Source organism: Urtica dioica, chromosome 4 (genome assembly GCF_054948205.1).
Source record: "Urtica dioica subsp. dioica isolate 48M chromosome 4, U.dioica_male_clone48M_v1_H2, whole genome shotgun sequence".
NCBI lineage: Eukaryota > Viridiplantae > Streptophyta > Magnoliopsida > Rosales > Urticaceae > Urtica > Urtica dioica.
The window spans coordinates 13,388,769-13,414,122 of record NC_142759.1 but is presented as its reverse complement, the minus strand read 5'-3'; the positions used below and the strand labels follow the sequence as shown (position 1 = coordinate 13,414,122).

Sequence of the window (25,354 nt, the reverse complement as noted above, 5' to 3'; positions counted from 1 at the left end):
CACGTGTTAATTTTTCGGCAATTTTAACACCAATCTTGACAGAATGATTAAAATCATAATTGATTTTCAATTGAGAGGGTATTTATGCCGTTTTCAAAGTTTGAGGAGCGACGTGTTAATGAGCACAAAGTAGATGAGGCCAATATATAATTAATCTAAAAATAATTGGAAAAATAATATTTTTGGTCCCTCAACTTTGTCACCAGTAACAAGTTGGTCACTGAACAAAAAAATCTGCAGTTTTATCCTTTCGTCATTGTAATTGTATCATATTTGGTCCTTCTGTTACTTATATCGCCAAAATAAACGAGATTCGATCGTGTGTTTATAATGTGTTGAAAAACAATGCTATATTGGTTATAACGGGAGAGATTAATTCGAGAGAGACCCATTTCAAGAGAGATTAATTACTTACCGATGGTGGTGACAACGGCCTCATGAAAGCCAAACCGCCTCAGAAACACTTCCGAATGGATTCGAATGTTGCGAATTCACGTTATTACCTATATTTTTTTATTTTTTCCAACACATGATAGACACACGATTGAATTTCGTTTATTTTGGCGATATAAGTAACATAAGGATCAAATATGATACAATTACAATGACGAAATGGTAAAACTGTAGATGTTTTTGTTCAGTGACCAACTTGTTACCGATGACAAAATTGAAGGGCCAAAAATATCATTTTTCTAAAATAATTCTAATGTTGGGTCAGTCAAACTCAAACCCCCACGTGTTTTTTTTTTTTTTTGAAACGCGTCTCTGTGTTTAATGATCTATTACAATACTCTGCATTTAACTTTAATCTCTGATTTGTTTCACAATAATACACTCACATTCACAATTCATTTACATACGCGATGACGCAATCACCAATTGTCTCGTGTCTGGATCATTTGCCAACACGTATGCTATGCTTGTTTTTTTTCCTTTCTTTAACTTCTCTGGAAGTTTGTATACATTACTTTTTAAGTTAATTTTGTCAAAAAATCTTTGTTCTTACTTAAATAATCAAACATAAAATTTGATATAAATCTTCTTGATTGTTTCGGTTCTCTGTAACCGCTTTCGTCTCCCTGTGTGGTAGTTTTGGTTCCTTGTAATGACTTTTACCAGATTACCTCGTGGACGCCAAATTTTCTTCTTATTTTTAGTCTGTCCAATCCAGACGGTCTTCTACATATCGCTTGCCGAGTGGTCCTGAACCCAGACAGGACCACTCCCAAGCAAGATGGATACCCCCAAGTTGCGACCACTACAAGCTCAACGTCGATGCTTCAATTCCTAAATCTTCAAACTACTTTGGAGTTGGAGCCGTGTTTCGCAACTCTTCTGGACTGGTTATGGCTGCATTGGCTCAAAATCTCCCAGGCAAATTCACGGTCAAAGAAGCTGAAGCTCCCGCTCTCCGCTATGGCTTATCTTGGGCTTTGGAAGTGTTTCTGTCTATCCACTTTGTGGAGTCAGATGCTAAGATTGTGGTACAAGCTCGTGAGAAGGAAACTATCTTCAAGAATGAGTTTAGTTCCATTTGTCGGATGTATCTAGTTTATTGTCTAACTTTCCAGGAGTAAAGTTGTCTCACATCTATAGGGAAGCCAACATGGCAGCCCATGGTTTAACAACTTACGCTCTTTTCATAGATGATAAACTCATTTGGTTGGAGGATTACCCTCTTTCGATAGAGTCTGTAATTAATCAAGAACGTTATGATTAATAATAGATTTCTATTTTTCAAAAAAAATTGTCTCGTGTCTGGTATATTGACTCCATCACACAAAATTAATAGTAAAAAATCGCCATGGGTGGGGAAGAATACGAACACCAGAAATCTCGGAGCACAAATTGGTCATCGTCTTCGAGATCGAATTCTTCTTCGTCGTTTTGCTCTCATTTCTGGTCTTCGGCTCTCAGAGTCAAGCCTTTACCTTCTTCTTCGTCGGAAATCTCCGTCCGCACAAATTCCGGCGATGGACTTGTTCGCCGACTCGGCGTGTTTGACCTCGTCCTCCTCGGAGTCGGCGCTTCCATCGGCGCCGGAATCTTCGTGGTCACCGGCACCGTCGCTCGCGATGCCGGTCCCGGTCAGTCATCCTTCTCTCTCTTGCTCAAGATTGATTTTTATTTTTTTGTATGTTACTTATCATTCTTGGTGCGATCGCCATCACTGATAGTGAATTAGTGATACGCTAGTTATTAAAATCAGCTGAAGATTGATTTAATTTTTTTTTGCTAATCGTGTGTGTATGTGCGCGTGTGTTCTTAGTTTTTTTAGTTTATTTTTTTAATTTTTTTTTGCAGAACGAGAACTAGAATTGGTTATTCAGTGGTAAAATCATGTGTCATCGCTGATGGGATATTATCATCCAAGCTCTCTGCTTATATCTGATTAAAAAAAAATTGGAAAATCTAGTTTCTTTAGTGAAGTTCATTGTAAAATGATAATTTTTTTTTTTTTAAATAAAATTAAACTGGCATCTTGTACTTGTCATAACATCTAATCATTTTTCGATGTGCTTAAACTTGCCTCTTTGATAACATTGATTTAAGTTTGCTGTTTAGTAGATAGGCCGTATAATCTGTTATTATTGCAGGAGTTACTGTTAGTTTTCTATTGGCTGGATTATCGTCCGTGCTAAACGCTCTGTGCTTCGCCGAGCTGGCTTCTCGTTTCCCCGCTGTAGTTGGCGGGGCCTACTTGTACACATACTCGGCTTTCAACGAGCTCACCGCTTTTCTGGTCTTCACTCAAGTGATGTTGGACTACCACATCGGGGCGGCAAGCATAGCCCGCAGCCTAGCAAGCTACACCGTTACCATCTTCGAACTCTTTCCCATTTTCAAAGACAACATTCCGAGCTGGATCGGCCACGGCGGCGAGGAGTTCTTCGGCGGGCTTTTGTCGATCAATATTCTGGCCCCGATCCTCCTCGCACTTCTCACTGTGATTCTTTGTTGGGGTGTCGGTGAATCATCTGCTGTGAACTCCTTCATGACCTCTTTGAAGGTGTGCTCTGCTTATCTCGTGCACTCTCAGATAGAATAAATTGACTTGAGTATCATTATTAACTTTTTTTTTCTTTTTTTTTCTTTTGCAGATTACTATAGTAATTTTTGTCATTCTCGTTGGCTCGTTTGATGTGGATACTTCGAATTGGACTCCCTTTGCCCCAAATGGCGTAAAGGAGATACTAACTGGAGCAACTGTAGTATTCTTTGCATATGTTGGATTCGATGCAGTTGCTAATTCAGCCGAAGAATCAAAGAGACCGCAGGTAGATAAATTCAGAGTCGTATGCTGTCTTTTTTAAAAATGATGCAAAATAGCCCGTTGAAACTAATTAATTAGCAAAATAGCCAAAGTTCTAAATTTACACTGTCATGAAAATTTAATTAGAAGTTCAAAAATTTGATTGAAAAGTAAAGTTTGGCTATTTCTCTAATTTAAACAAACCTTGGGTATCTTGCAAATACATTAATTTCAATTGACTATTTATCTATAACACCCGACTTCTTTTTTTTTTTGGCCTAGGCCGTTGTTTAAACTATTCTTTGTCGCTTTGATATTTCAGCGTGATCTACCAATAGGCATAATGTGTAGTCTTCTGATATGCATCGTGCTATACATTGCCGTGTGCTTAGTGATTACCGGGATGGTGCCTTACTATCAACTCGGAGAGGAAGCTCCACTGAGCGACGCTTTCATATCCAAAGGCTTAAAATACGTTTCAATCTTAATCAGTGTCGGTGCCGTCGCTGGACTTACCACCACTGTCCTAGTTGGCCTCTATGTTCAGGTAGGTTAGTCGCCTTCGATTTTCATGTGATTTCCGCGTCCTTGTCATTTAATGAACAAGCTTGTTGATATGATTATTCTAATGATTTAGTCGCGGTTGTACCTTGGCCTTGGGAGAGACGGGTTGTTACCTTCGATATTTGCGAGAGTACACCCAACAAGACACACTCCGGTTAACTCTCAGATCTGGGTCGGAATCGTTGCCGCTGTGCTGGCAGGGCTGTTTAACGTTCGCATACTGTCTCACATTCTCTCCGTCGGATCTTTGGTAATTCACCGTCCAACTCTTTCTTTTTTCACGATGAGGATTTCGTTGCCGTTTTTAATCAAACTATTGGCTTGGTCCAGACGGGTTACTCTGTGGTCGCAGCGTGCGTTCTATCTCTTCGCTTGAGCGATAGGAAAGCGAGTCCGACGGCTTCTTCTAGCTGGAGAGAAGGCATGATCTGCCTTGCCTTGGTTGCTCTTGGTGGGTTTGGTTCCGGAGTCTTCTATCGTATGGGTGCCTCGATTATTTTCACACTATTGGCCTTAGTTGTGGCCGTACTTGCTGGCATTGCCCTATGGTTCCGTCAAGTAAGTTTTTAACTAGTCGGACGCGTTGATAACTCAGCATAGTCATTGCCTACTTTTTTTTAGGGTCTATTGCTTTTCTCGCCGCAATTTCACATCGTTCTGTTTCTCAGGTTTATGCGAACACGCCAGGGTTCTCTTGCCCCGCAGTTCCGTTTGTGCCGACCATTTGCATCTTCTTCAACATGTTCTTATTTGCTCAGGTCTTCTAAGACACTCACAATTTGAGATTTGTTATTATTATGAATATCTCAAGGAGAACAAAATTGCTATAAGTAATATCCTCTCTTTTTTGTCCCGTGGTTTTACAGTTACACTACGAAGCATGGGTCAGATTTGTTGTTCTCAGCATCGTCGCTGTCGGCGTTTATGCATTTTACGGGCAATACCATGCCGATCCGAATTCGCAAGACACTGTAATTTATCACAGACCACCCGGTGATGAAGTTCAATAATCACGTATTAGTAACTTGCACATCGACCTCTTGTATTTCTCTGTATTTTGGTGTTTTATTGACGGGCTACTCGTGAAACTGTAGCCTGTGTTAAGCCACTGATTCAGTTTGCAATGTACAATAGATAGAAATTTGTATCTTGATAATTCCGTTGATAAATAAGAGGCATATCCGCATTTTGTTCCAAAAACAGTCTCACTTTTACATTTACTCTGAATTCTTCCTTTGCGCTTTAGATATCATCATGACCTCGAACTTGGCCTAAATCATTTCAATTGCATACAAAGTCCGAATAAAATCCAATAATGGTCCTCCTTGTACAGTCCTGGATGCTGAGCAAATCCACATCAAACACTTCGAATTGTTTCGAGCTGAAAAACGTTGACGGTCCTACCTATTCTTGGAAAACCAGCAACAAATGTTCATGAGATATATATATATATATATATATATATATAGAGAGAGAGAGAGAGAGAGAGAGAGAGAGAGAGAGAGAGAGAGAGAGCTGACCGGCGGTCCGAGTTCTGGTGGGATTATTATTCTTCTCTTACCGCCGGGTTTCATGTCTTTTATTCCTTCCTCAAACCCTAAATATAGAGTTCACACCGTGTTGAACATCGTATATGACCCAAAAATCAAAGCATTATTGGAGAATGTAGAGCTTTAGTGTGTATGAACCTGGAACCAAAGCATTAGTGCCCATCCGAATTCTCGCCGGAGCGCCCTGTATATACGTGCTGTCGATCCGACGACCAGACTCATTGTACCCAATGTAATCAAAGGTCACCTAAAGATTATCATTATTACCCATGAGCGACTTAAAAATCATTCTTGAAAAATGCATTCAAGTCAAAATAGAGAACAAAGAAAAACCTGTTGACCCGTCTTTGGGCAATCACCTTTGCCGACTTCGACGTCCCAGTAAATTAGCCCGGAATCGCATTTGACGTATTTCTCTGATGTTATTACCTTAACCTCAAAGCCTGTAAAAGAACTACATAAATTAACAGTTTTGAGAGGGTGTTTGTGTGTATCGAAATAGCCAAACCTTCTCTGATAAAATTGGGAAAGTCTTCGGGTACGTTGTTCTCTCTCTGTCTCCTCTTGTTCTGCTCTAACAACCGTCTCTCGTCGAACGGGTTTTTGGGCTTGGTCTTCGCGGAAGAAGATAAAGACGGAAACAAGGTTGTTGCGATTGAAATGAAAAGGACGAGCCTCCTTTGTATTTGTTGACCTCGTCCTCTGAAGCGAAATTTCGTACTTTAATTCACGCTTTGGTACGCAGGTTAAGCCATTGTTTTAAATTCAAATCTATGAAAGCACAAACCAACCTGTGATCTTTAGAGTTGCGAATTGAGAAGCTACTCATAACTTGCCTTCTCAGAGCAAGGTAATTTTGTAACTTTGTAGAACCTGAAACTGCTTGGCCTGCCACTGAAAAAAAAAAAAAAAAAAAAAAAAAGAAGAAGAAAAAGATATGAGCTTTAATTTCGTGATACTTTTTTTTTTTTTCCTAAACACCAGTTTTCCTTAAATCGCCTACTCTACCTCCACATTCTGTTTTCCTTGAGATATTCATAAGCTTTTGAAATGGACAGCCTTAAGCAAAGCAAGTCTATAAGCTACTTTTAAAGAAGTTTCAAAGACCTTGAGTTCTGAAAAATCCCTCAGATGATTGGAAATCACATCTGGGTTTTAGGTAGAGAAGCCAATAAAGGAAACGAATTTAGCGATGCCCATCATTGGAAAGGGAAAGAAGAGAACTTTACTGAGACGGGTTCCATTGAACAACTTAAAAGTGAACTTGCTGGGAAATGATGGCTTAGGAAAGAAGAGAACTTTACTGAGACGAGTTCCATAGAACAACGTAGAAGTGAACTTACTGGGAAGCGATGGCTTAGCCGTGGACGAGAGAGTTACGAACATGGCTTCTCTAAAGAACTAAGCTTACACCATTTATGTCTTGACGTTGCAAATCGAACCACACACGAAGAGACTCGAATCGCCAGAATGAGCCGTGTTTTCAGTTAGACAGTTGAGCTTATCTACTTCACTTCGCTAGAAATTATCAAATTTATTATGCGGATCCCTGTATATTTAATAAATATCACTTCTGTGCTTTTTTTTTTTTTTTCAAGTAAATAATGGATGGGTTTGGCTTAGCTTATTAATCCTGCTTTTAGTTTTTTTTGTAAAGCTCAACCATTTTAAAGTGTTTGGTAAAATAATTTTTGGTAAAAGTTGAAATTTTTTTTTGCAAAATGTATTAAAAAAATGGAAAAATTAGATTTTCATAGCTTTTGGAATTTTTTTTTTTCAAAAACAGAATCTAAAAACGCTTTAAAAAAAAAAATGCCAAACACAATAACTAATAAGAGAGTTTTTTTGTTTTTGTTTGTGCATGGGATAGTTTTATGGCCACGGGCTGCGGTTAGCCTTTTAAAGCTTAAAAATAGGCTTAATAAAATTGAAAATTTACAAACTAGCTTCCTCCGAATTTTTTTTTCAAATTAGCTAAGGTTCCGTACCGTGGCTTCAATTTTACAGGTTTATCCTAAGTATATTGTGGTAGGTGTTGAAGGTTTACCGCGAGTTATTACATAAATAAATTAATTAATCTAAATGATATATGCGGAATTCAAAAAAATAATTGCGATATCCGTAAAATTTGTTAAAATAATTAAGGCATTTGTGAAATCTCTAAAAAAATTGCGGTATTTATAAAATTTTATGCCATATTTACGTAATTAGCGAAATTTGTAGACATTTGTATAATAACTCCGAACTTCTTCCGTGGGCTGACGAAAAACAAGAACTCGAGCAGGATCTGCACTTTCCACGCGGAAAATTAATCTTTGGTGTTATATACCCTCACTCGTAAAGGGAGAGAGGTAAAAAAAAATGTCATATGTCATTCATTGACGTCGTCACGTATCGAAACGTGGAATAAAGTTGAAATTGCATTGCTCCATATATATTTATTTTATATGTAGATGCCACTATTTAATGAAATGGCACAGCAGAGGTTTGAAATCTCATCCTTGCGGCTTTGAAAATTGAGTGGAAGGATTCCTTCCATGGGGACGCATAAATGGAAGGATTTCCTTCCACGTGGAAGAGTGCGGAAGCAAGTGGAAGTCTTTCCTTACATGTGCTCCACTGAAAATCTGACATTGGATTTTTTTTTAACTCGGCAATTGGATTTGTGACTCTTACAAATTCAATGGCAAAAAATAAACCTGGCTGAATGTAATGTTGGAGGTTGTATAGCTTTTATTTATTTATTTATTTTTAACTCATCTTTTTCATTCTCTTACAAATATCACTCTCACTTACCACTTTTCTTCACACCTCACAGTACAATCTTCTCGTACTCTCTTCCACTATTCAAATTCTCATAAAAAAAACTTCTAATATATTTATTTTTATTATATAGTTTTCATATATAATTTTCTTATGTAGTTACCAAATATATTTTCAGTATATAGTTTTAATTAAAAAAAATATCTTCTTATCATTACAGCTCTTCTCAAATTTATGAAATAGATTTGTATTTTGTAGCTTCAAAAATTTATGAACATAATTATAAATAAAGGTATCTTTCTTCAATCGACCTCCGGAGAGATTTTAATGAGACCATTTACAATAAATTATTCTTCATTTTCCAACTTTTACATTTTATTTCTTATTTAAAAAACACTATATTTTAATCTTTTGAAAAATATTTATTTTAATTATTTTTTTAAAGTATTGAAGTAGAATTTTCCACCAACGGAATGTAAAATTCTATTACATGGTGAGCAGAATTCTGGTCAACACTCGAAATATTAATTCATTTCAGTCAAACCCGGAATTTCGTACCCTAATGAAAGTGTATTTCCACTTCCTTCCACGAGCTCAAATTTATGTATGTGAAAGTTTATCCACTCTCAATTTTAAGCTGATGTATATATATATATATATATATATATATATATATATATATATATAATTAATATATAATATATTAATTATATATATATATATATATATATATATATATATATATATTGTAAATTACCACTGGACCTTACGTTTTTATTATTGGATTTTTTTTAAATGTTTAAAACAATGATAGTAACATAATGTTTAAAATATAAGGTTAAGGGTTAATGAGATTAGAGGTGTAATCGGATTGAATTAGTCGATTTTTTCACGTGCTATCAACCCAAACCGCTACAACTAATTTTTTAGTTTTAAAACCCAAACCAACCCGATTGAAAGGTAAAAATAATCGGGTTGGTTTAGGTTGGTTTTTTCGGATGATAATTCTCGACAAATGTCTTTATAACTCAAATGAAAATCAGACATGTATATTATATCTAATACGTTATGTCAAATAAAATCAAAATTTTACTTATCTTAAGAAAGTTTACATATTAAAATAAAAATTATGCATATTTTTAATTACAAAATCTTCATGTATTCGCAAATAATAAAGTATAATACTGAGTATTTTTTTATGTAATTATAACATTATTACAAAAATGGTATTTTATTTTAATAATAGTACATGTAAGATATTTGCAATCTTAAAAAATTAAAGGATTAACACCATCGGATTGGTTTAGTTCAACAAAAATCTCACGATTATAAAAAACCAAATCAATAAAAAACAATTGCGATTTGAGTTGGTTACAGCCCAAATTTCATCGGATTTAAATGAGACGGTTTAAAAAAGAGTGCGGTTTGGTTTGTATGATTGGCTTGTTCAGTTTAGCGATTTTCCTGAACACCCTTAAATGAGGTAGTTGTAATCCGAAAGTCAATCCAAATTTTTTGAGACTAAAATGATCCTATTTTATATTAATCCTATTACCTAATTAATTAGGTATTTATAAATCTTTTTTAACATTTATACATACTAAATAAACAAAGTAATTGAATTAAATAAATAAATAAAATAAACAAAATAATCAAAGTTAGTTAATGCTTAATAAAGTGACCAACCGATTCTCAATTCAGGAATGTGATTGACATTGATAAGTTACTTCTAGTAAAGTTTGCATCTTTTGAACCCTTTTAATTTCTGTTTTTTTTTTTTGGTTCTTTTAACATAACTGATACCTTGCGAAAGTCGCACTCAAAGTTATACGAGCCCTACTACTATTGCTTTGCGTTCTTATTATTTTAATTGGAATTATAATTTATAATTATAGCCGAAAATTTCGTATAGAGAAGACCAAACTAATATGATAGTTTCTCGCTGTTTGGTCATGCTATGAAACAGTGAATTTGCAAATCGAAGTGGAATCTGGATTGCATAACTAAATAAATAATCTAGATACAAGAACACAACATCGTGTAACAAGATGAAGTAAGAAAAATAAAAAATAAATAAATAAAGCAAGAAAGAATGTATACGTATTACATCACCTAAGATTATTGGCTTTAAAACGCAGACCTCTTGATCTATCCATTGAAGCCACTTTCTGGAGCCTAATCTGTTCTCTAAACTTGGCTATAAACTCGCTGGCCTTCTTGTCGACCTCGTCAGACTCCGGTGTCGTTGTTCCGCGCACCGATTCGGAGTCTGCGTTCTCACTCGTGCTCGGCCAAAACTCTTCGGCCTCGATGATCTCATCGTACTCTTCAGACTCCACAGAGGCTTTGTCCGTCGTAAAATCTTGAATCTCCGGTGGCTTCGGCACGGGGTCAAAAGATCGAAACTTTGCTCGGTGTCTTCTTTAGCCGGACCATCGACGACGCCATTGTTGACCGAAATATCTTTTTCAGCAGAACAATCAGCGACTTTGTTTCTCTGCTCCTCTTCGTAATCATCAGCTTTCGCGGTTACTCTGCTAGGTCTAACCGTTCTAACGGATTTACCCCTCGAAGAAGCTTTTCCGAATCTGAATTTCTTCAGATCTAATCTCCGAGAACTCTTCCCGGGATCTTTGCTCTCAGGAGCCTCGTCTCTTCTACTCTCACTCAACCCCTTCAAGAAATCCCTCGGGACTCTCGATTCGTCGTCTTGGAAAGATCCCAAGCTATGTCCCCTCGAGTGCGACGCAGTGCTCGAAGCTTTGCCGTCCATTAGTGGCCTCGGCGGCGATGGAGACCCTCGAAAAATCTCTTCTTTCTTCTCTTCTTGATCCATCGGTTTCGGCGGCGATGCTGAGACTGAAGGCCCATAAGAGCCCTGAAATCCCGTCTCCTTTTCTTCATCCTCTACTTTCGGGTCCGACGCTCCCGAGGCAACAGAGTGCACCGAAGAATCCTCGCCTTGTGAAGAAGACGCCGAACTAGCGCGAGAGGAGAAAGACACCGTGGACCTCAAAGAAGGAGTTCTCATCGCTCCGAGCGATTCGAATTGAGCCTCGTCGACCGAGAGTGGCCTGAAATGCCCGGGATGAGAGACGGGGCTTTCGGTCCGTACAGATCTCGAACGCCATGGGATCGGAGAACGACAGACCAGGGCTTCGTCGATCCTGTTATCCGAACTCCCGGATCCCAAATCGCCGAATTTCTCGACCCTAGACTCGTCAAAGCTCTTCATCGAGCCGAAAGACCGCAAACTAGATTCGCTCCCGCTAGCAAGATTCGAGCTTTTTTCCGTTCGATCTCTCTTCCTGATCCTCGATTTCAAACTCCTAACCGGCAATCCTAACGGCTTGTAACCGAGCTCCGATCCAGACTCGTTGAACCCGCAATTCGGCCGATCCACTACTACCGCGGAGCCGCCCCGAAAATACTGAGAATTCCATGCCTGAACAGAACCGTTTTCGACACCGAATGAAGAACCATTAGGGCTCACACCCAGATCCCTCATGACCTCTTCGGATCTCGAGGAGACATGGAACATCCTAGACATGTCGTGTTCCAAGCGATCGAAGTTGGATCCGACGGAGATCTCGGCGTCGTTATTTCTCCGGCAAAATAGTCCGTACGAGACGGCAATGCCGACGAAGAGGAGGTGGATCAGCTCCCAGAACTTAGTGACCAGAGACTCGCTGATGAACTCGGGAGCTTGAGAGGGAAAAAGTGGGACCAGGACGATAACGAGCGCAAAGAAGCAAGCTTTGCAGAGGAAATGAGCGAACGGTTTACCTCGATTCGTTCGATTGACTTGGCTTGGCTGTGGATAAGAAAACTGAGTGCCAATCGAGTAGCGTCTCGGTTCTTCCATTGAAGACTGTAAAAAAAACCCTAGCTGAGAGATAGAGCTAGTTAGTTATTAGAGCCTCGGACTTCGTGTCTGAAATGGAACCCGTGAAGAAAGGAAGTCTTTGAAACGAAGGAAGACAAAAAAAACACACACACCCACAAAAAAAAAAAAAAAAAAAAAAAAAATTGTTTAGTGTGAGTATGAGAGTGAGTTCTTTTTTGGAGAGAGAAACCAGATTTCAAAAAAGCGCCAATAAGCAATCATTACTATATGCTGTTTCCAATTTGGGCCTTTTTTGGGCCCGATTGAAAGATTTAGCCTTTAATGACGTAGCGAGAAACGACGTCGTTTGTTTGCTTAAAGTCGATCCGTGAACTCATTTTCTGGGGAAAATCTCAGAAAGAGAAGAGAGAGAAAATGGCAGCTGGGTCGGAGGAATTCGTTGAAGCAGACAATGCCGAGGCGATAATCTCGAGAATCGAGCAAAAATCAAGGAAGATCGAAAGCCTACTCAAACAGTAACGATCGTAAGCTCTCAGTTTTTTTTCTCAGAAATACAACACTTTCGTCTGAAGCCTTTGTGTTCGATGTCCGTACAGATCAAAGCCAATCGAAGCCCTCAAAACCGCCCTTGAAGGATCTCTCCCGAACACTCGAGACGAGCGATGCAAGGTTCGGGCGATAATTATTTTTATGAAATTTGACAACAACAAAAACAAAACACAAATTGGGGTTAAATTTGTGGTAATGAAGCGAAATTTTGGTTAAAATTGAATTAGATAGTTATGAAATTATTCTTGATGCAGTCTGCGAATTGGATCGTGGTTCACAGAGCTTTGATGGCGATAAAGGACGTGGATGGAATGTTCTCTTCTCTGGATCCAGAGTACTATGACATCCTCATGAAGTGAGATACTTCATTCTCAAGCTTTTTCACTTTGTGCATGAACTGAACATAGTTAATTTAGCGATTATCTTAGTGTTTCTTTCCACTTAATTAGGTGTTACAACTTACAACTAACAACCTTTAACATACTCTGTGAGGACTGAATTTCTTATCGTAATTAAAAGTAGATTTTGTGCAGCATCTGGTGGGTCCCATTTGGATTCCTAGGAGATCAAAAACTGATGGTATGAATCGTATGAGCTAGTTGAATTATGACTTAGATCCCAGAAAATTTCACTCTAAATCGAACACATTGTTCTGCTCTTTTTTCATAGTTTGAGAGAACCTTGCTCATAGCGCTTTTTAACCTAAGAAAGTTTTACTAGACTTTTTAATGTCGTTCTTTGCTGGCTAAAATTCTCACAATGTTATAAGCCTAAGGGCAAATAACTAAAATGTAGAGAAAAATAAAAGAGTAATGTTTTCATTAATTGACTGTCCAAATTACTCCACGGTTACACTTGCCTTTATATAGGCAATCATGTAAAATATTCTAGATAATTTGCTAAAGCATTTTAATCTATAACACACAACTTGGGTAAATTGGAGTTATTCTGCCTCTAATCATTACCTGGAATTTTTTTCAGTATCCTTCTCATTTTTATTGTAGACATGTATTGATATAATTTGGGATACATGGTGAATTAAGGTACTTGTATAGAGGATTATCGACTGGAGATCGACCCACATGCGAACAGTGTCTCAGGATTCACGAAAAGCTTACTGAGAATGCTGGTTTGGGTTGCATTCTCCGCTCACTCTCCGACACTGTAAATACCGTTTGAGTTTTTTTTTTTTTTTTTTATTCCCCGGCGATTCAGGTGGACCTAATAGTTGGACTTAGGAATTACAATATGGATTCGTCGAACACTTCAATCACGATGTAGAATTGGTGTCTTTCTGATTTAGTGTTTTTTTAACTCTTCTTCTCTAATCCAATTTGTGAGGATATGATGTACAACTGGTCTGAAGAATATGTGATACCAAATTCAAAGTTATCTTTAGATTGTAGATCAAAACAAATTTTGGTACTCCTTGTTGTTTGTAAGATAAAACAATGACAGTGGGAGGATAAAAAATGGCAAAAGAGAAAAAAGTTTACACCTGAGAAGTCAATTGTGGATCCCCAGTTGAATATGTGATAACCTTTGAGATTAGCGCTCAAAGCTGAGAGCTTTATATATCTAATAATAATATGATTGGCTTGTCATTCAAAAATACAAAGTTGCTGACAAATCCATGGAGAGATGTGCTAAGTATTGTCTCTCAGTTCACTTCCTATAGGGTAGCATAGGACTGATTTGGCTGTGGAAAAAAAAATAGAAGCACAAAAGCAAGATCCAAATCTTCAAAATCAACCAAAAATAGATCAAGCATTCAAGCCCTTGTACAGTAGTCAACTCAATCATCCAGTACAACATTATTTATATCCTCTGTATATTTTCAATTCTTAAAAAAATAATAAATAAAAATCTTCTGTATTTTTGAATCTTGCTATCTGATAAAGTAATGATTTGATGCAGAGAGAGCAGGTAAAAAGGGCTGACCAATCTCTTCAATAGTCTCCATTGTATTAATCTCTCTCTAGGTACTACACATTCCAATAGATTTTGGACACAATAAATACAAGTTATTAAAGACAGCTATTCCTTCACCGGCATTGTTTGCCCACAAAACCTGCAAGCAGACCTACTCACTTCACATTTTGGGTGACAAAGGGCATGGACTTGGTAGTATTGTAGTAGGACCTAATAATTATCTATGACAACCATCTGATTGCATACATAATGGCCACCGATCTCTAGAATAGAATTCGCTTTTGTAATATTAAACTAGTCAAATTTTCTAGCCGTTTAATTATTGTTTTATATTAATTTATGTTATCTTAGATTCTTAAGTTTGCCTTTGCCAAAGAAATGTCCAACCATAGAGCTCAACGACGGAACGCAAGACAAGGGTCGAAAATCATCAATTGATAAGTGATGAAATTTCAGAAACGGACGGCCATTGAATACTATTCAAATAAATATTTGAACATTAGGACGAACTTACAAAGATAATAGTCTCCTTTTTTTAAAAACAAATAAATGTCTCGGCTACGAGGCAAGTTATTTTACCGAATACCCAGGGCCGACCCAATATAATTTGAGGCTTTAGACAAAATTTAAGAATTAGGCCTCTTAAAAAATACATTATATAGAAATAGGTTAATATTTACATGTTTGATCAAATTACGAGTCTTCAATATTATGAAAATGGGCCTTTTTTTAGCCTATATCATTGTTTAAAATTTTGAGGTCTTAGGCGTAGGCCTAACTTGCCAAGGGCAAGGGCCGACCCTGCGAATACCACACGCAAATAATGATAATCAACATATAATAATCAAATCGTGGGCCTGATCAACTCACGATCAAAAAATCTCATTCACTTAAGTGCGCCTATACAACTTCGACCATTGATTTTTTTCACCTATCGTCCGCACTCACAATATATGATATTTTATTTAGTGTATATGTAAGTATTTTTGTATATTGTAGATGGTAGACCAGCCTAAATCTCCGTTGTGCTCAACGCTCTCTAGTTCACATATACGAGTTTTCGCGTGAATTGATTTAACTATTTTTTGTCATCAACAAACTGTTTACACTAAAATAATATTTAAAAGAAAACTAAAGCTCGTTCAAAAAAGAAAAAAAGAAAAAAAAAAACAAAAATCTTAACCCATGATTTTTTTTTATCAGCCTCTACCGCAATGCTAGAGCACCACTACATATCTAATCAGATGTATGCTCCGACCTAGGGGGAGCTTTGTGAAGAATTTATTTCATCTTCCTTTTTACACCTCTGTCGTCGCCTCTCCATCATTTTTTGATTATTTTCATTCATCGTTGCAATCTCACTTCTCTGTTGTTATCACCTCTAGGCAAGTTGAAAGTTGTTTATTCTTTGTCGAATGTTGTTCGAATAAATAACCTTGAACTTTATATCTGCTTTCTAATATGCAAGTTTTTCATTAAAAAAAAAAAAGTAATTACAAAACAAAATATTTATAATTACGTTGAGTATTATATATTTTTATTTAGAATATTAAATAGTCAGCAATAAAAATTCGTTGATGATACAACTAAAAAAAAAAATAAGATTATAGTACGAGTTAAAAATATACATCAATTTATGTTACGCCTTGATACATACATGTAATCTTAGTGTAAGCTATTTTCTTAATTATTACATGAGCTATGATTTTAACATACATATATTTATATGAAATCAAGTTGAGTTGAACTGATTGTCTATATCAATATTCATTATACATTGCAATTGTCAGCTCTACCTATTTTGCAAACTGATATACTATCTAGAAAACCAAACACATTGAAACCCCAAAATAAAATATATAAAAAATATATATATATTAGATTATGATTCAGATTCAGTTTCAACTCCACCTCTTTACCATTGCAGTCAACAGTCCTACTCTTTCCGTTTGCAACAAACAAAACCAACCGTCCAACTACAAGAGCTTTTTTGGTTGGACACATATTAACAATAAAGCATATATATATATATATAATAATATATCTTTCCTTAAGAACGCCACGTCACAGACTACTTGGTAGGCCCTAGGCCCCGGGGCGGCCAGTTGGGCCGGCAATGAGGCCCACGGGCCGGGTGACACGGCCCAGGCCCAGCCGACGAAGAAACGCGCTCGCACGAGGGACACATGGTCAAAGTCGTTGGAGGGCTCATTTGCATGTACAGCTGCGGGGAAAGTTTCAGTGCTCTCAGCTCCTGAACTTCCTTCTGCAACCGCCGATTCTCCTCCGTCAGATTCTCGCAACATCGCTTCAGATACTCACAGTCCACCTCCGTTTGCTTCAGCTTCGTCCTGTTTTCAATTTAGCTAACTAGTCAAGATGTATAATAATAATAAATAAATTGAAAAAATTGTTTATAATAATAGTAAAAAAATAAATTTAAACGGTTATATTAAATTTAATATTAATAATATAGTATTGTAACTGATGAATTTGGCAACTTCTTTCGTATACTTATTGCATCACAGCAGTCTCAAGTACAAGAACAAGATCACGGTTGAAAATGAAATCAACGACCTTGCTATATATGCATACCATTAATATCCCCGTAGACTAATAATCTAATCAAATTAAGAGTTAAATGCTGTGTGGCATGAAACGGTGACAGTTGAGTAAATAGAGTGTCCTTGTTATGTATGTTACCAAACCTCATTTATTTGTTTATTCATTACTGATTTGTTTACGATTTTACCCTTGCTTAAGCGAAACAATTACTCACCGTGCCCTTCTGTTCTGAAACCACACCTCCACCTGTCTCGGTCGAAGGCTCAGCTGCTTGGCCAACGCCAGCTTTTGCTTCTACACAAAGTTTAAAAAATAAAACAAACGCAAATGAGACCAAAATCCGAAACTACCCTTTCTCCACATAAAATTTACTAGAATACCCTCTCGGCGAGCTTACCGGGTTGAGCGTGTTGTGGTCCTTGAAGGTCTCTTCCAGGACGAGAGACTGTTCTTTGGTCAGACGAAGCTTTTTCCGGGAGTTATCTCCGGCGCCGCCTTCGTCGTCGTCGCTGCCACGTGAGCAGGAATCTCTCTCTCCTTCCTCCGCTTCCTCTTCTCCGGCGGCCATGGGCTCCGATCTCTCGCTCCTCTTTCCGCTCAGACTCGAGACCGTGCTGTTCGGCGACGAAGCTCCGTTATCTTCGTCGCACTCCCTCGCCGGGACCGGAGTATTGTTCACGTCCAGTCCCCGGAGAAACGACACCGTGTCTGAGCTCCGGCGGTCTGTCAAGAAAAAGTGTGGATATACATGCATACAATGCGAGTCAATGGCAGTTTCGTAAATAGTTCCACGCTTGCTCTTGTTTTTTGCGTTATAGAAAACTAAAAATGATAAAAATAAGAAACTCACTACGTGTGAGCCGTGAAATCAAAGATCTGTGAACCAATAGTAGTATATTCTAATTTTTTTTCTTTCTAAATGCAATATTATGCATTTCTTAAATATGAGAGAGAGAGAGACTGAGATGAATATATTGCTGTTGATACCTGAAGAAAGTTGGAAGATGTCATTCCAACGAGTCTTTTGCTGGTGAAGATGGTATTGCATGGGATTGTTGTTGGGCTTTTGCATGAGATTCAGCTTCTTAGAACAAGCTGGTTCTTGAGAACCATTATTATTTTTGCTTCCATTACTTCCACAGCCTAAGCTCAAACTCAGCCCTAATCCTAACCCATCATCTCTCTCACCCATTTCTGTGTTTGAGTTTGAGAGCAAAACGGTAATAAGAGCGAGAGAGTAGAAGAAGAAGGAAAAAGAAAGAAAAGGGTGGTTGGGCTGGGTATTATTTGTTTGTTATCGTTTAGTCGTATAGGGGAGAGCCAAATGAGGTTTTATTCACTCAGGAAGGCACAGACTTTATCTTTTTGCAGCACGGTAAAAGGATGATGGGACTATATATAGATACAGAGAGAGAAACAAAGACTACAAGAGCCACAGAAATAAAAATATATATACATATATATATATATATATATATCAAATGAATGAATGTACAGAGAAGGGTATAGAGATTTAATCATGACCTTTGTGTCAGAGAGAGAAGGTATTGGCTCAATTATGATATGATGGCTTATTTGCTATCTACTTCTCTCATATAGCCTTTTACCCTCTAGCCTGGACTTTCTCTCTCTATGGTTTGAGTTTTTTTTTTATCTTTTGCCTTTTGACTTAACTTAACCCTGGTTCTGGAACGCTACAGCGAAAAAATCAGATCTGAATCCTGGTTGGGTTTGTGTTTTAACCGCGGTTTATAACCGAAAGAAAACTGCTTTTTATAGGTGCTTTTTTTTTTTCCTTTTCGTTTTATTTATTTATGTTTAGTTTTTCAACCATGGTTGAAAAGTGTCTTGTCGATGTTCTGTATCTCTCTCTCTCTCTTTTCTGAACGTTGACGACGGAAAATAAGGGATGCGAGTGGCTTCACGCGCTCTGAAATAATTGGATCATGATGATGTTATTGCGATCAAATTCCCAGCCCTATATGTGGGACCCACCTGGAGACTGGTGGGACCGACGAGGCGGCTTTTTACCAGGCACGCCCAGTGACAAATCACGAGGCAAATGAGTTTGTTTTTTGTTTTTTTGCTTTTTCTAACTGATGAGATGATCAGATAATTGGGTTGTGACCTTGTGGGGCCACCAATCAACTTGTTCTCGAAGGAGTTATAATTTAATATTATCAAATCAATTAATATTTATTTTTTAAACAGCATGTTATTAAATGTTTAAATTGTTATTAAACACTTAAATGTTGACAGCGCGTGGTTCTCGAGTTAGGGTTAATGGTCAGTGCCGTCAGTCAGCGAGTGTTCGGTCAGAAGAAAAGATTTGAAATGAAGATTGATTGAATGTTTTATTTTTTATTTTTTAAATGATTGAATGTTATTATTTTAAGTTTTAACAACTATTATTCTTACATTTGTTCACTCAATTCCAATGGAATATATTTTTGAAATTCTTCTTAATTTAATTTCAATTCTTACGTAAAAAATGAAAATTATGTTTTTTGATGACATAAATATAGAGGTGTTCATCAAAACCGTCAAATCAAATAACCCGATTATCAAAATCAAACCGCACACTTTTTAAACCGTCCCATTAAAATCCGATGAAGTTTGGGTTGTATCCAACCCAAATCGCAATTGTTTCGGGTTGGTTTGATTTTTTTTTTTATAGTCGTGAGATTGGGTTGAACCAAACCAACCCGATAGTGTTAATTATTTAATTTTTGTAAGATTGCAAATATTTTATAAGTACTATTGTTAAAAAAATAATATTTTTTTAATAATATTATAATTAAATAAAAAAATACTCAGTATTATATTTTATTATTTACGATTATATGAAAACTTGGTAATAAAAATATGCGTAATTTTTATTTTAATACGTAATTTTTTTTAAAGATAAGTAAAATTTTAATTTTATTTGACAAAATGTTCTAGATATAATATACGTATATGATTTTCATTCGAGTTATAAAGTCATTTGTCGAGAACTATAATCCGAAAAAACCAACTCAAACCAACCCGATTATTTTCGGGTTGGTTTGGTTTGGTTTTACCTTTCAATTAGGTTGGTTTGCGTTTTAAAATTAAAAAATTAGTTGTAGCGGTTCGGGTTGCTAGAACATGAAAAAATCGACGAACCCAATCCGATTACACTTCTACATAAACCATTGACTATGATGATTATACTTTGGTTTTAGACGTGTAATGGGATTCGGAATAGAATTTTTTTTAGCTTAGAATAAAACAAATTGTTTTTAGTAACAATATTTAAATTATTAAGTGTTCGCTTAAATTTTGTATAGCTTGACTATAGAAACAAAAAAGAACAATTCTTATCTTAATGATGGATGTCCCTTTTATAAGAGAATAAAGCGGAAAGTGCGATATTTTGTATGTTAGACTTTTGGTTTTTTTGGTCTTGCTCATTCGAGTTTTGTCCTCGTTAGTCTCATGTAGATTCAAACTTAAACATTTTAATAACGTCTTTTGGGGCAAGAAAGCTTGCTCGCCGGACCTTTTACAATCGGAGAGACTCGTAAATTTCTCGATAGTCCCTTCAAGTTTGGAAAGGCCATAGCTTATTCATTGGACACTTCAAGGTCGAAAAAGCCCTTGACTTGCTCATCCCACCCTTCAAGTTCGAGATGTTCCTTAACTTGCTTGTGAACCCTTTGATTGCTCTTACTAGTAACATCAAGATTAATTTTAGTGTCATTTGTTTCAATGCAAACGTATAGTTACATCAATTGTGATTTATTTTTTTTGGCATAAAAATAACCTGTAAAAACTTTTATGTTTGAATTACCTTTCAAGTCGTTAAATCTTCGATGTCTTTTTTTCTTCACTTTTAAGAGCCATTCTTTTCGGTTATCGATGATCTTAGTCGACTATATGCAAAAAAAAAGGTTCTACCTTTACCATAGTTGAAGACATCCCTCCTTAAGGTTGCTAGTCGAATTGAAGTTGGTGGTCTCAATACCAATTTTGATGTAAACATGTTTTTTCCATACAAAAAACTTATAACATAATAAACGGAACAATATTGGGCACAAAAAAAGGGTGGTAAGCAAGAAGCTTAGGTGATATCAAAATTAATTTATCTTGACCCATTCAAAAAATTTCATATTGAGATCTAATTCAAGCCCCTGAAAATTGATCCATCATATGACCCAATAATTATAATATAATACATGTAGTTTGATTTTAAAATATTTAAGCTTCTAAAAAAAATGGGTTGTCTATTAAAAAAAAAGATAATAAAATCGGAATTGGTTAAATACAAATCAACAAAATTTTATAAAGTTCTTTAAGAAATCGGAATCATTAATAATCCATTAGAGTTTTTATTATGTTTCGTTAAATTTGGAAACTACTTGTTATTATTTTATGAACATTTTGGGACTAAAAAGCTAATACTTTACTATAGTGAGTTAGGAGGCACATCATTAGTGTAACCAGCATAAAAACCTAAGAAAGGACAAGTCAATATATGTCATGAATGCAGCTTCTGGGTGAGTTATCATTTGCGCTGTTGAAACTTGAAAGGACTTTAAACTCTGTGTTGCGTGAGAAATGTTTTCACTTTTATTACAGTTTTTTTAAAACGTACTGTCAACGTATTGACTGGTACAACGAAACAAACTATGAATATTGTTACATAAGCTATGCCTAATAAGTAATAAGTAACAACAACAAATTAATACCACAATTTGTAACATGAAGTTGAGAACTTATGATTATTATGTATATTTATGAGACTAATGAAGTCGACTAATAAAATAATCTTACAACTGTTATCTTTGTTCGACCATTTTTAAATATTCAATTGAAACTAATAAAATTATAAAATAGCAAACAGCACTAAGTGTAGATAAAATACTTACCCTATATATAAATTTATAATTCCGGGTAAAAATTTAGGATACTCATGCATATAATTTGTATGCATGCATGGAATAATGGTTTATCTACCATAAATATATTTAAAATACAGTACAATTTTTTTTTTTTTACTATTTTGCTAAAACACGTAAGATCATAGTTATTTTACTATAACATTTTTAACTTTAGCTTCTTTCTAATTAATTAGTTTAAAATTACTGTTTTGTATAATTTTTTATTTTCTTACTTTACATTACCCTAAGAAATCAGCACTAACTTATACGCGTGTACATAATTAATTTACTTCGCTCTTTCCTAGCCACCTTTTATTAGAAAAGCTGGGTAATCATATTTGTAAAAAAAATTGTCACTCACATAAGTAGGTCTTTTTGATCTAAAATTTTAACATTTTCTTTAATTGACTGGAGCTCTTCCATGTAAAAAAAAAAAAAAGTAAATTGGTTTTTATTTTAAAAATATATATTTGTCTTCTTCTATGTTTTTTGCTTATACCATGACTCGATTCCATTTTGGGGCGAGATTAATTACCACTGAGCTAGCTCCTATAGTCTAAAAATATTAAATTTGTTAAACTCATACATTTGAAATGTAATTGATAATAGGACATTTGAACATAATATTAAAACTAGTAATGTAATATTTATAACTTGAATCTCGGTTTTGAAAATAGAACTGGATTCTTATTATTTATCAGAAAAAATGGGTACTTAATGAGTTTTCTAAAGAAGTTTGATCCGATAATAAATTAAATTATTATAATGGTACAATAATGGTCTATTTTTCATATAAAGAATAATAATTTTACTTAGATATAGTAACCAGAATTAGTTCCCAAATAAGGTCGTTAAGTTTTCTAATCATGTATTTCATTTTCAAATTAAATCGTTTATGGTGTATATATATATATATATATATATATATATATATATATATATATATAATTCCATATTCTTTTATTTAAAATTAAATTAAATTTAATTCATCACAAAATAATAAGATTTAAACTTCAACATAAAAGAATTTCACATTTGGGTCATCCCTTCTTAAATAAGAACTCTATCGACTGGAGATTGCCAGTTAATGTGGCTGTTAAAAGTTACATATTTGAATACCAAAGTCCAAACTTATCAGATACATTATCATTTATGAATTTAAATTTCCAAAAAAAACCTATCAATCAAAACGTTTCATTTACTCTAGTAGATGATTTACAATGGTGATTGCGAATTCAATTATGAAATTTACTTTTTTGTTCCATTTCACCAAGAATATTAATTGAAAAAGTTTGAAGGGCGCAGAAATTACGCATTAAAGTCCCTCTGCTGTTTCCGATCGTGTAGAATTTACTACATATTTTGGAACAGGTTACGGATACGTGTCATTAATGAAATGAAAAAAATGCTGGTTGTATAATCGGTGACAAGTGAGTTACAAAATCCACAATAATAGCTTTGATATTAAATATATTAAAAAAAACTCATTATAGCTTTATAATATATCTATATATATACATATACACTATGAGATATGACTCAATGAACTTTCTCTGTCGTAGCCTAACCGAACCATAATTAGCATTCATGATTACCTACTAATTGCTATGGAGGGGTTTGGTTATAGAGCACAGCCTAGATTATGCGTTAATAATTTAAGTTACATAATTAATTTGATCATTGACCTTCTCAAGCTATCTCCAAGGCAAGGACATAAGCTTTAGTGACCATTTTTTTTAGGCAATCGTTTGTTCCCCATAGCATTGTAGGCAAACCTTACGTAAGATTTATTTCGGACATCGACGTTTTAATTTTATTTTCTAGCGGCTAATCATATGTGCTATGCATACCAATTTTTTTAAAATATATAAATAAAGAATAACAGGTTATCAAAGTTGCTTAACAACTAAATGGAAAAAGAAATGAAAAGTGAGACTATATTACAACTCTTATAGTTACATACATTGAAGTTATCTTTTTTATATTGTCGATAAGCATGTGGAATAATTTGGTTTTGGGTGATGCGGTTAAAATTGAAAAAATTTAAGCATTGAAGTTGCTTACTTATAACACATCATAAAAAATGTATAATTTTATTATATACATTTCATGTAAGTATGTAGTTGGATTTTTTTTATTCACATAATACTAGAATGTCTGCAATTCTAAAATTTGTCTACCGTGATATAATAGGTTAATGTCTTTAATTATATATCTATATATATATATATATATATATATATATATATATATATTCCATCTCCACTTCTACATCACAAATATATGTATATATATATACACATTCCATGTCTCTAATTCGTATTTTTTCACCAAACACTACCATATAAGCATATATTTTTTCTGAATTATTTTTGTTCTATTTTCACCTTTACTTTATTTCTATATAAAAATTAGTGTATGTTGATGCCATATAAATATACTGTCCAAATAATTATTAAACTCAAAGTAATTTATGTTTCCAAAGGCATGAACAAGCTCATTAAAATTGAGATTTGTTCCTCACATTAATTATAGAAGAAACTTTATTAAATAGTTGAATGAATACCTTATTAAAAATATAATTCAATTAAATAAATATTAAGGATATAGCTCAATTCATGCTCATATATTTCACATATTATAATGCATGCACCTTATCTTAGTTTGAGTTTAATTTTTTTTTCTTTTACTATGAGTCTCAAATAACCATATGAATAGCTCTACCATAGTTATAATTGAACATTTTTAGCACCAAACAAATATTTTCACGTAATTAATCATAGTTGCCTCTCCCTCAAAAGTAGACTTTGGCACATAGAGATAATTTAATATATCTTTTCTATTTTTAGACATCATAAAGAAAAACAATAATCAGCAAAATATTATGGATGACATAAAATTTTGAGCAAAAGTTGTGCCAAGCCAACTTGTGGGGGTATATTTTCTGTGTTGCCCCACTCAACCCCATAAATTAATAATATTTGGATCCTTCTTTTTAAGTCCATCCTATTATTATCCCATATGTCTGAAATTCCCTAGGAACAATAAAATAAAAAAATTTAAAAAAAAACTTTTCGTTCAAAAATATTATTTTGTCAATTACATCTGCGGGCATAATAATATTTCCTTTTCCTCTTTTCTTTCTACCAATATAACATTTTTGAAAAAGGTGGTCCATGCATTAAAAGGTATAGTATATTTGCAGGGGCGTTAGGAATCACGCAAATAGAGTTGTGGGAACTTTAGAATTTAGATAGAGATACAGAGAGAACGATATAGATATGTCCGTCATAAAAATATATTATAGATATATGATATATCTAGAGAGATTTTGGAGGGGACGAGACACGTAAAGAGATAAATAAAAAAAGGGACCAAAGACCCCATCACGTGGAGAACATGCAAGGCTTCACGTGCACCATCATGC

General features: G+C 35.1%; 5 protein-coding genes across 5 annotated transcripts; 2 read left to right on the top strand and 3 right to left on the bottom strand.

Annotated features, from left to right (window-relative positions):
- Window positions 1-1,751: 1,751 nt before the first annotated feature.
- On the top strand, window positions 1,752-5,044 carry CAT9 (cationic amino acid transporter 9). Its single transcript, XM_089612367.1, has 8 exons — window positions 1,752-2,087; window positions 2,598-3,010; window positions 3,102-3,278; window positions 3,576-3,800; window positions 3,891-4,067; window positions 4,148-4,375; window positions 4,486-4,575; window positions 4,684-5,044. Exons 1-8 carry the CDS (start codon window positions 1,805-1,807, stop codon window positions 4,825-4,827), a joined length of 1,737 nt encoding a protein of 578 aa, XP_089468493.1. The 5' UTR covers window positions 1,752-1,804; the 3' UTR covers window positions 4,828-5,044.
- Window positions 4,957-6,881, bottom strand: LOC149400601 (FKBP-like peptidyl-prolyl cis-trans isomerase family protein). Its single transcript, XM_089612368.1, has 7 exons — window positions 6,711-6,881; window positions 6,159-6,261; window positions 5,876-6,069; window positions 5,701-5,810; window positions 5,506-5,614; window positions 5,338-5,414; window positions 4,957-5,221 (listed from the first exon to the last, which is right to left on the bottom strand). The coding sequence occupies exons 1-7, from the start codon at window positions 6,751-6,753 to the stop codon at window positions 5,099-5,101; spliced, it is 759 nt and encodes a 252-aa protein (XP_089468494.1). The 5' UTR covers window positions 6,754-6,881; the 3' UTR covers window positions 4,957-5,098.
- A 3,227-nt stretch (window positions 6,882-10,108) lies between these two features.
- On the bottom strand, window positions 10,109-12,123 carry LOC149400600 (cotton fiber protein). Its single transcript, XM_089612031.1, is given in 2 exon segments — window positions 10,109-10,550; window positions 10,553-12,123. Coding segments are annotated over 2 exon segments (1,755 nt in total). The 5' UTR covers window positions 11,996-12,123; the 3' UTR covers window positions 10,109-10,238.
- A 198-nt stretch (window positions 12,124-12,321) lies between these two features.
- LOC149400599 (actin-related protein 2/3 complex subunit 5A-like) lies at window positions 12,322-13,918 on the top strand. Its single transcript, XM_089612594.1, has 4 exons — window positions 12,322-12,492; window positions 12,574-12,646; window positions 12,781-12,881; window positions 13,570-13,918. Exons 1-4 carry the CDS (start codon window positions 12,392-12,394, stop codon window positions 13,703-13,705), a joined length of 411 nt encoding a protein of 136 aa, XP_089468720.1. The 5' UTR covers window positions 12,322-12,391; the 3' UTR covers window positions 13,706-13,918.
- A 2,303-nt stretch (window positions 13,919-16,221) lies between these two features.
- Window positions 16,222-18,432, bottom strand: HAT3 (homeobox-leucine zipper protein 3). The gene is made up of 4 exons (XM_089612030.1): window positions 18,011-18,432; window positions 17,421-17,746; window positions 17,238-17,317; window positions 16,222-16,809 (listed from the first exon to the last, which is right to left on the bottom strand). Exons 1-4 carry the CDS (start codon window positions 18,213-18,215, stop codon window positions 16,530-16,532), a joined length of 891 nt encoding a protein of 296 aa, XP_089468156.1. The 5' UTR covers window positions 18,216-18,432; the 3' UTR covers window positions 16,222-16,529.
- Window positions 18,433-25,354: the final 6,922 nt, after the last annotated feature.

Coding starts and splice junctions, on each gene's coding strand:
- CAT9 (XM_089612367.1), top strand. CDS start 1,805: ATGGGTGGGGAAGAATACGAACACCAGAAATCTCGGAGCACAAATTGG. Junction 4,376..4,485: donor TTGCCCTATGGTTCCGTCAA/GTAAGTTTTTAA, acceptor TCTGTTTCTCAG/GTTTATGCGAACACGCCAGG. Junction 4,576..4,683: donor ACATGTTCTTATTTGCTCAG/GTCTTCTAAGAC, acceptor GTGGTTTTACAG/TTACACTACGAAGCATGGGT.
- LOC149400601 (XM_089612368.1), bottom strand. CDS start 6,753: ATGTTCGTAACTCTCTCGTCCACGGCTAAGCCATCGCTTCCCA. Junction 6,262..6,710: donor GGCTAAGCCATCGCTTCCCA/GTAAGTTCACTT, acceptor TTTTTTTTTCAG/TGGCAGGCCAAGCAGTTTCA. Junction 5,615..5,700: donor GCCCAAAGACGGGTCAACAG/GTTTTTCTTTGT, acceptor GATAATCTTTAG/GTGACCTTTGATTACATTGG.
- LOC149400599 (XM_089612594.1), top strand. CDS start 12,392: ATGGCAGCTGGGTCGGAGGAATTCGTTGAAGCAGACAATGCCGAGGCG. Junction 12,647..12,780: donor CTCGAGACGAGCGATGCAAG/GTTCGGGCGATA, acceptor TTCTTGATGCAG/TCTGCGAATTGGATCGTGGT. Junction 12,882..13,569: donor TACTATGACATCCTCATGAA/GTGAGATACTTC, acceptor TGGTGAATTAAG/GTACTTGTATAGAGGATTAT.
- HAT3 (XM_089612030.1), bottom strand. CDS start 18,215: ATGGGTGAGAGAGATGATGGGTTAGGATTAGGGCTGAGTTTGAGCTTA. Junction 17,318..17,420: donor ACCACAACACGCTCAACCCG/GTAAGCTCGCCG, acceptor AACTTTGTGTAG/AAGCAAAAGCTGGCGTTGGC. Junction 16,810..17,237: donor TTTCAGAACAGAAGGGCACG/GTGAGTAATTGT, acceptor AATTGAAAACAG/GACGAAGCTGAAGCAAACGG.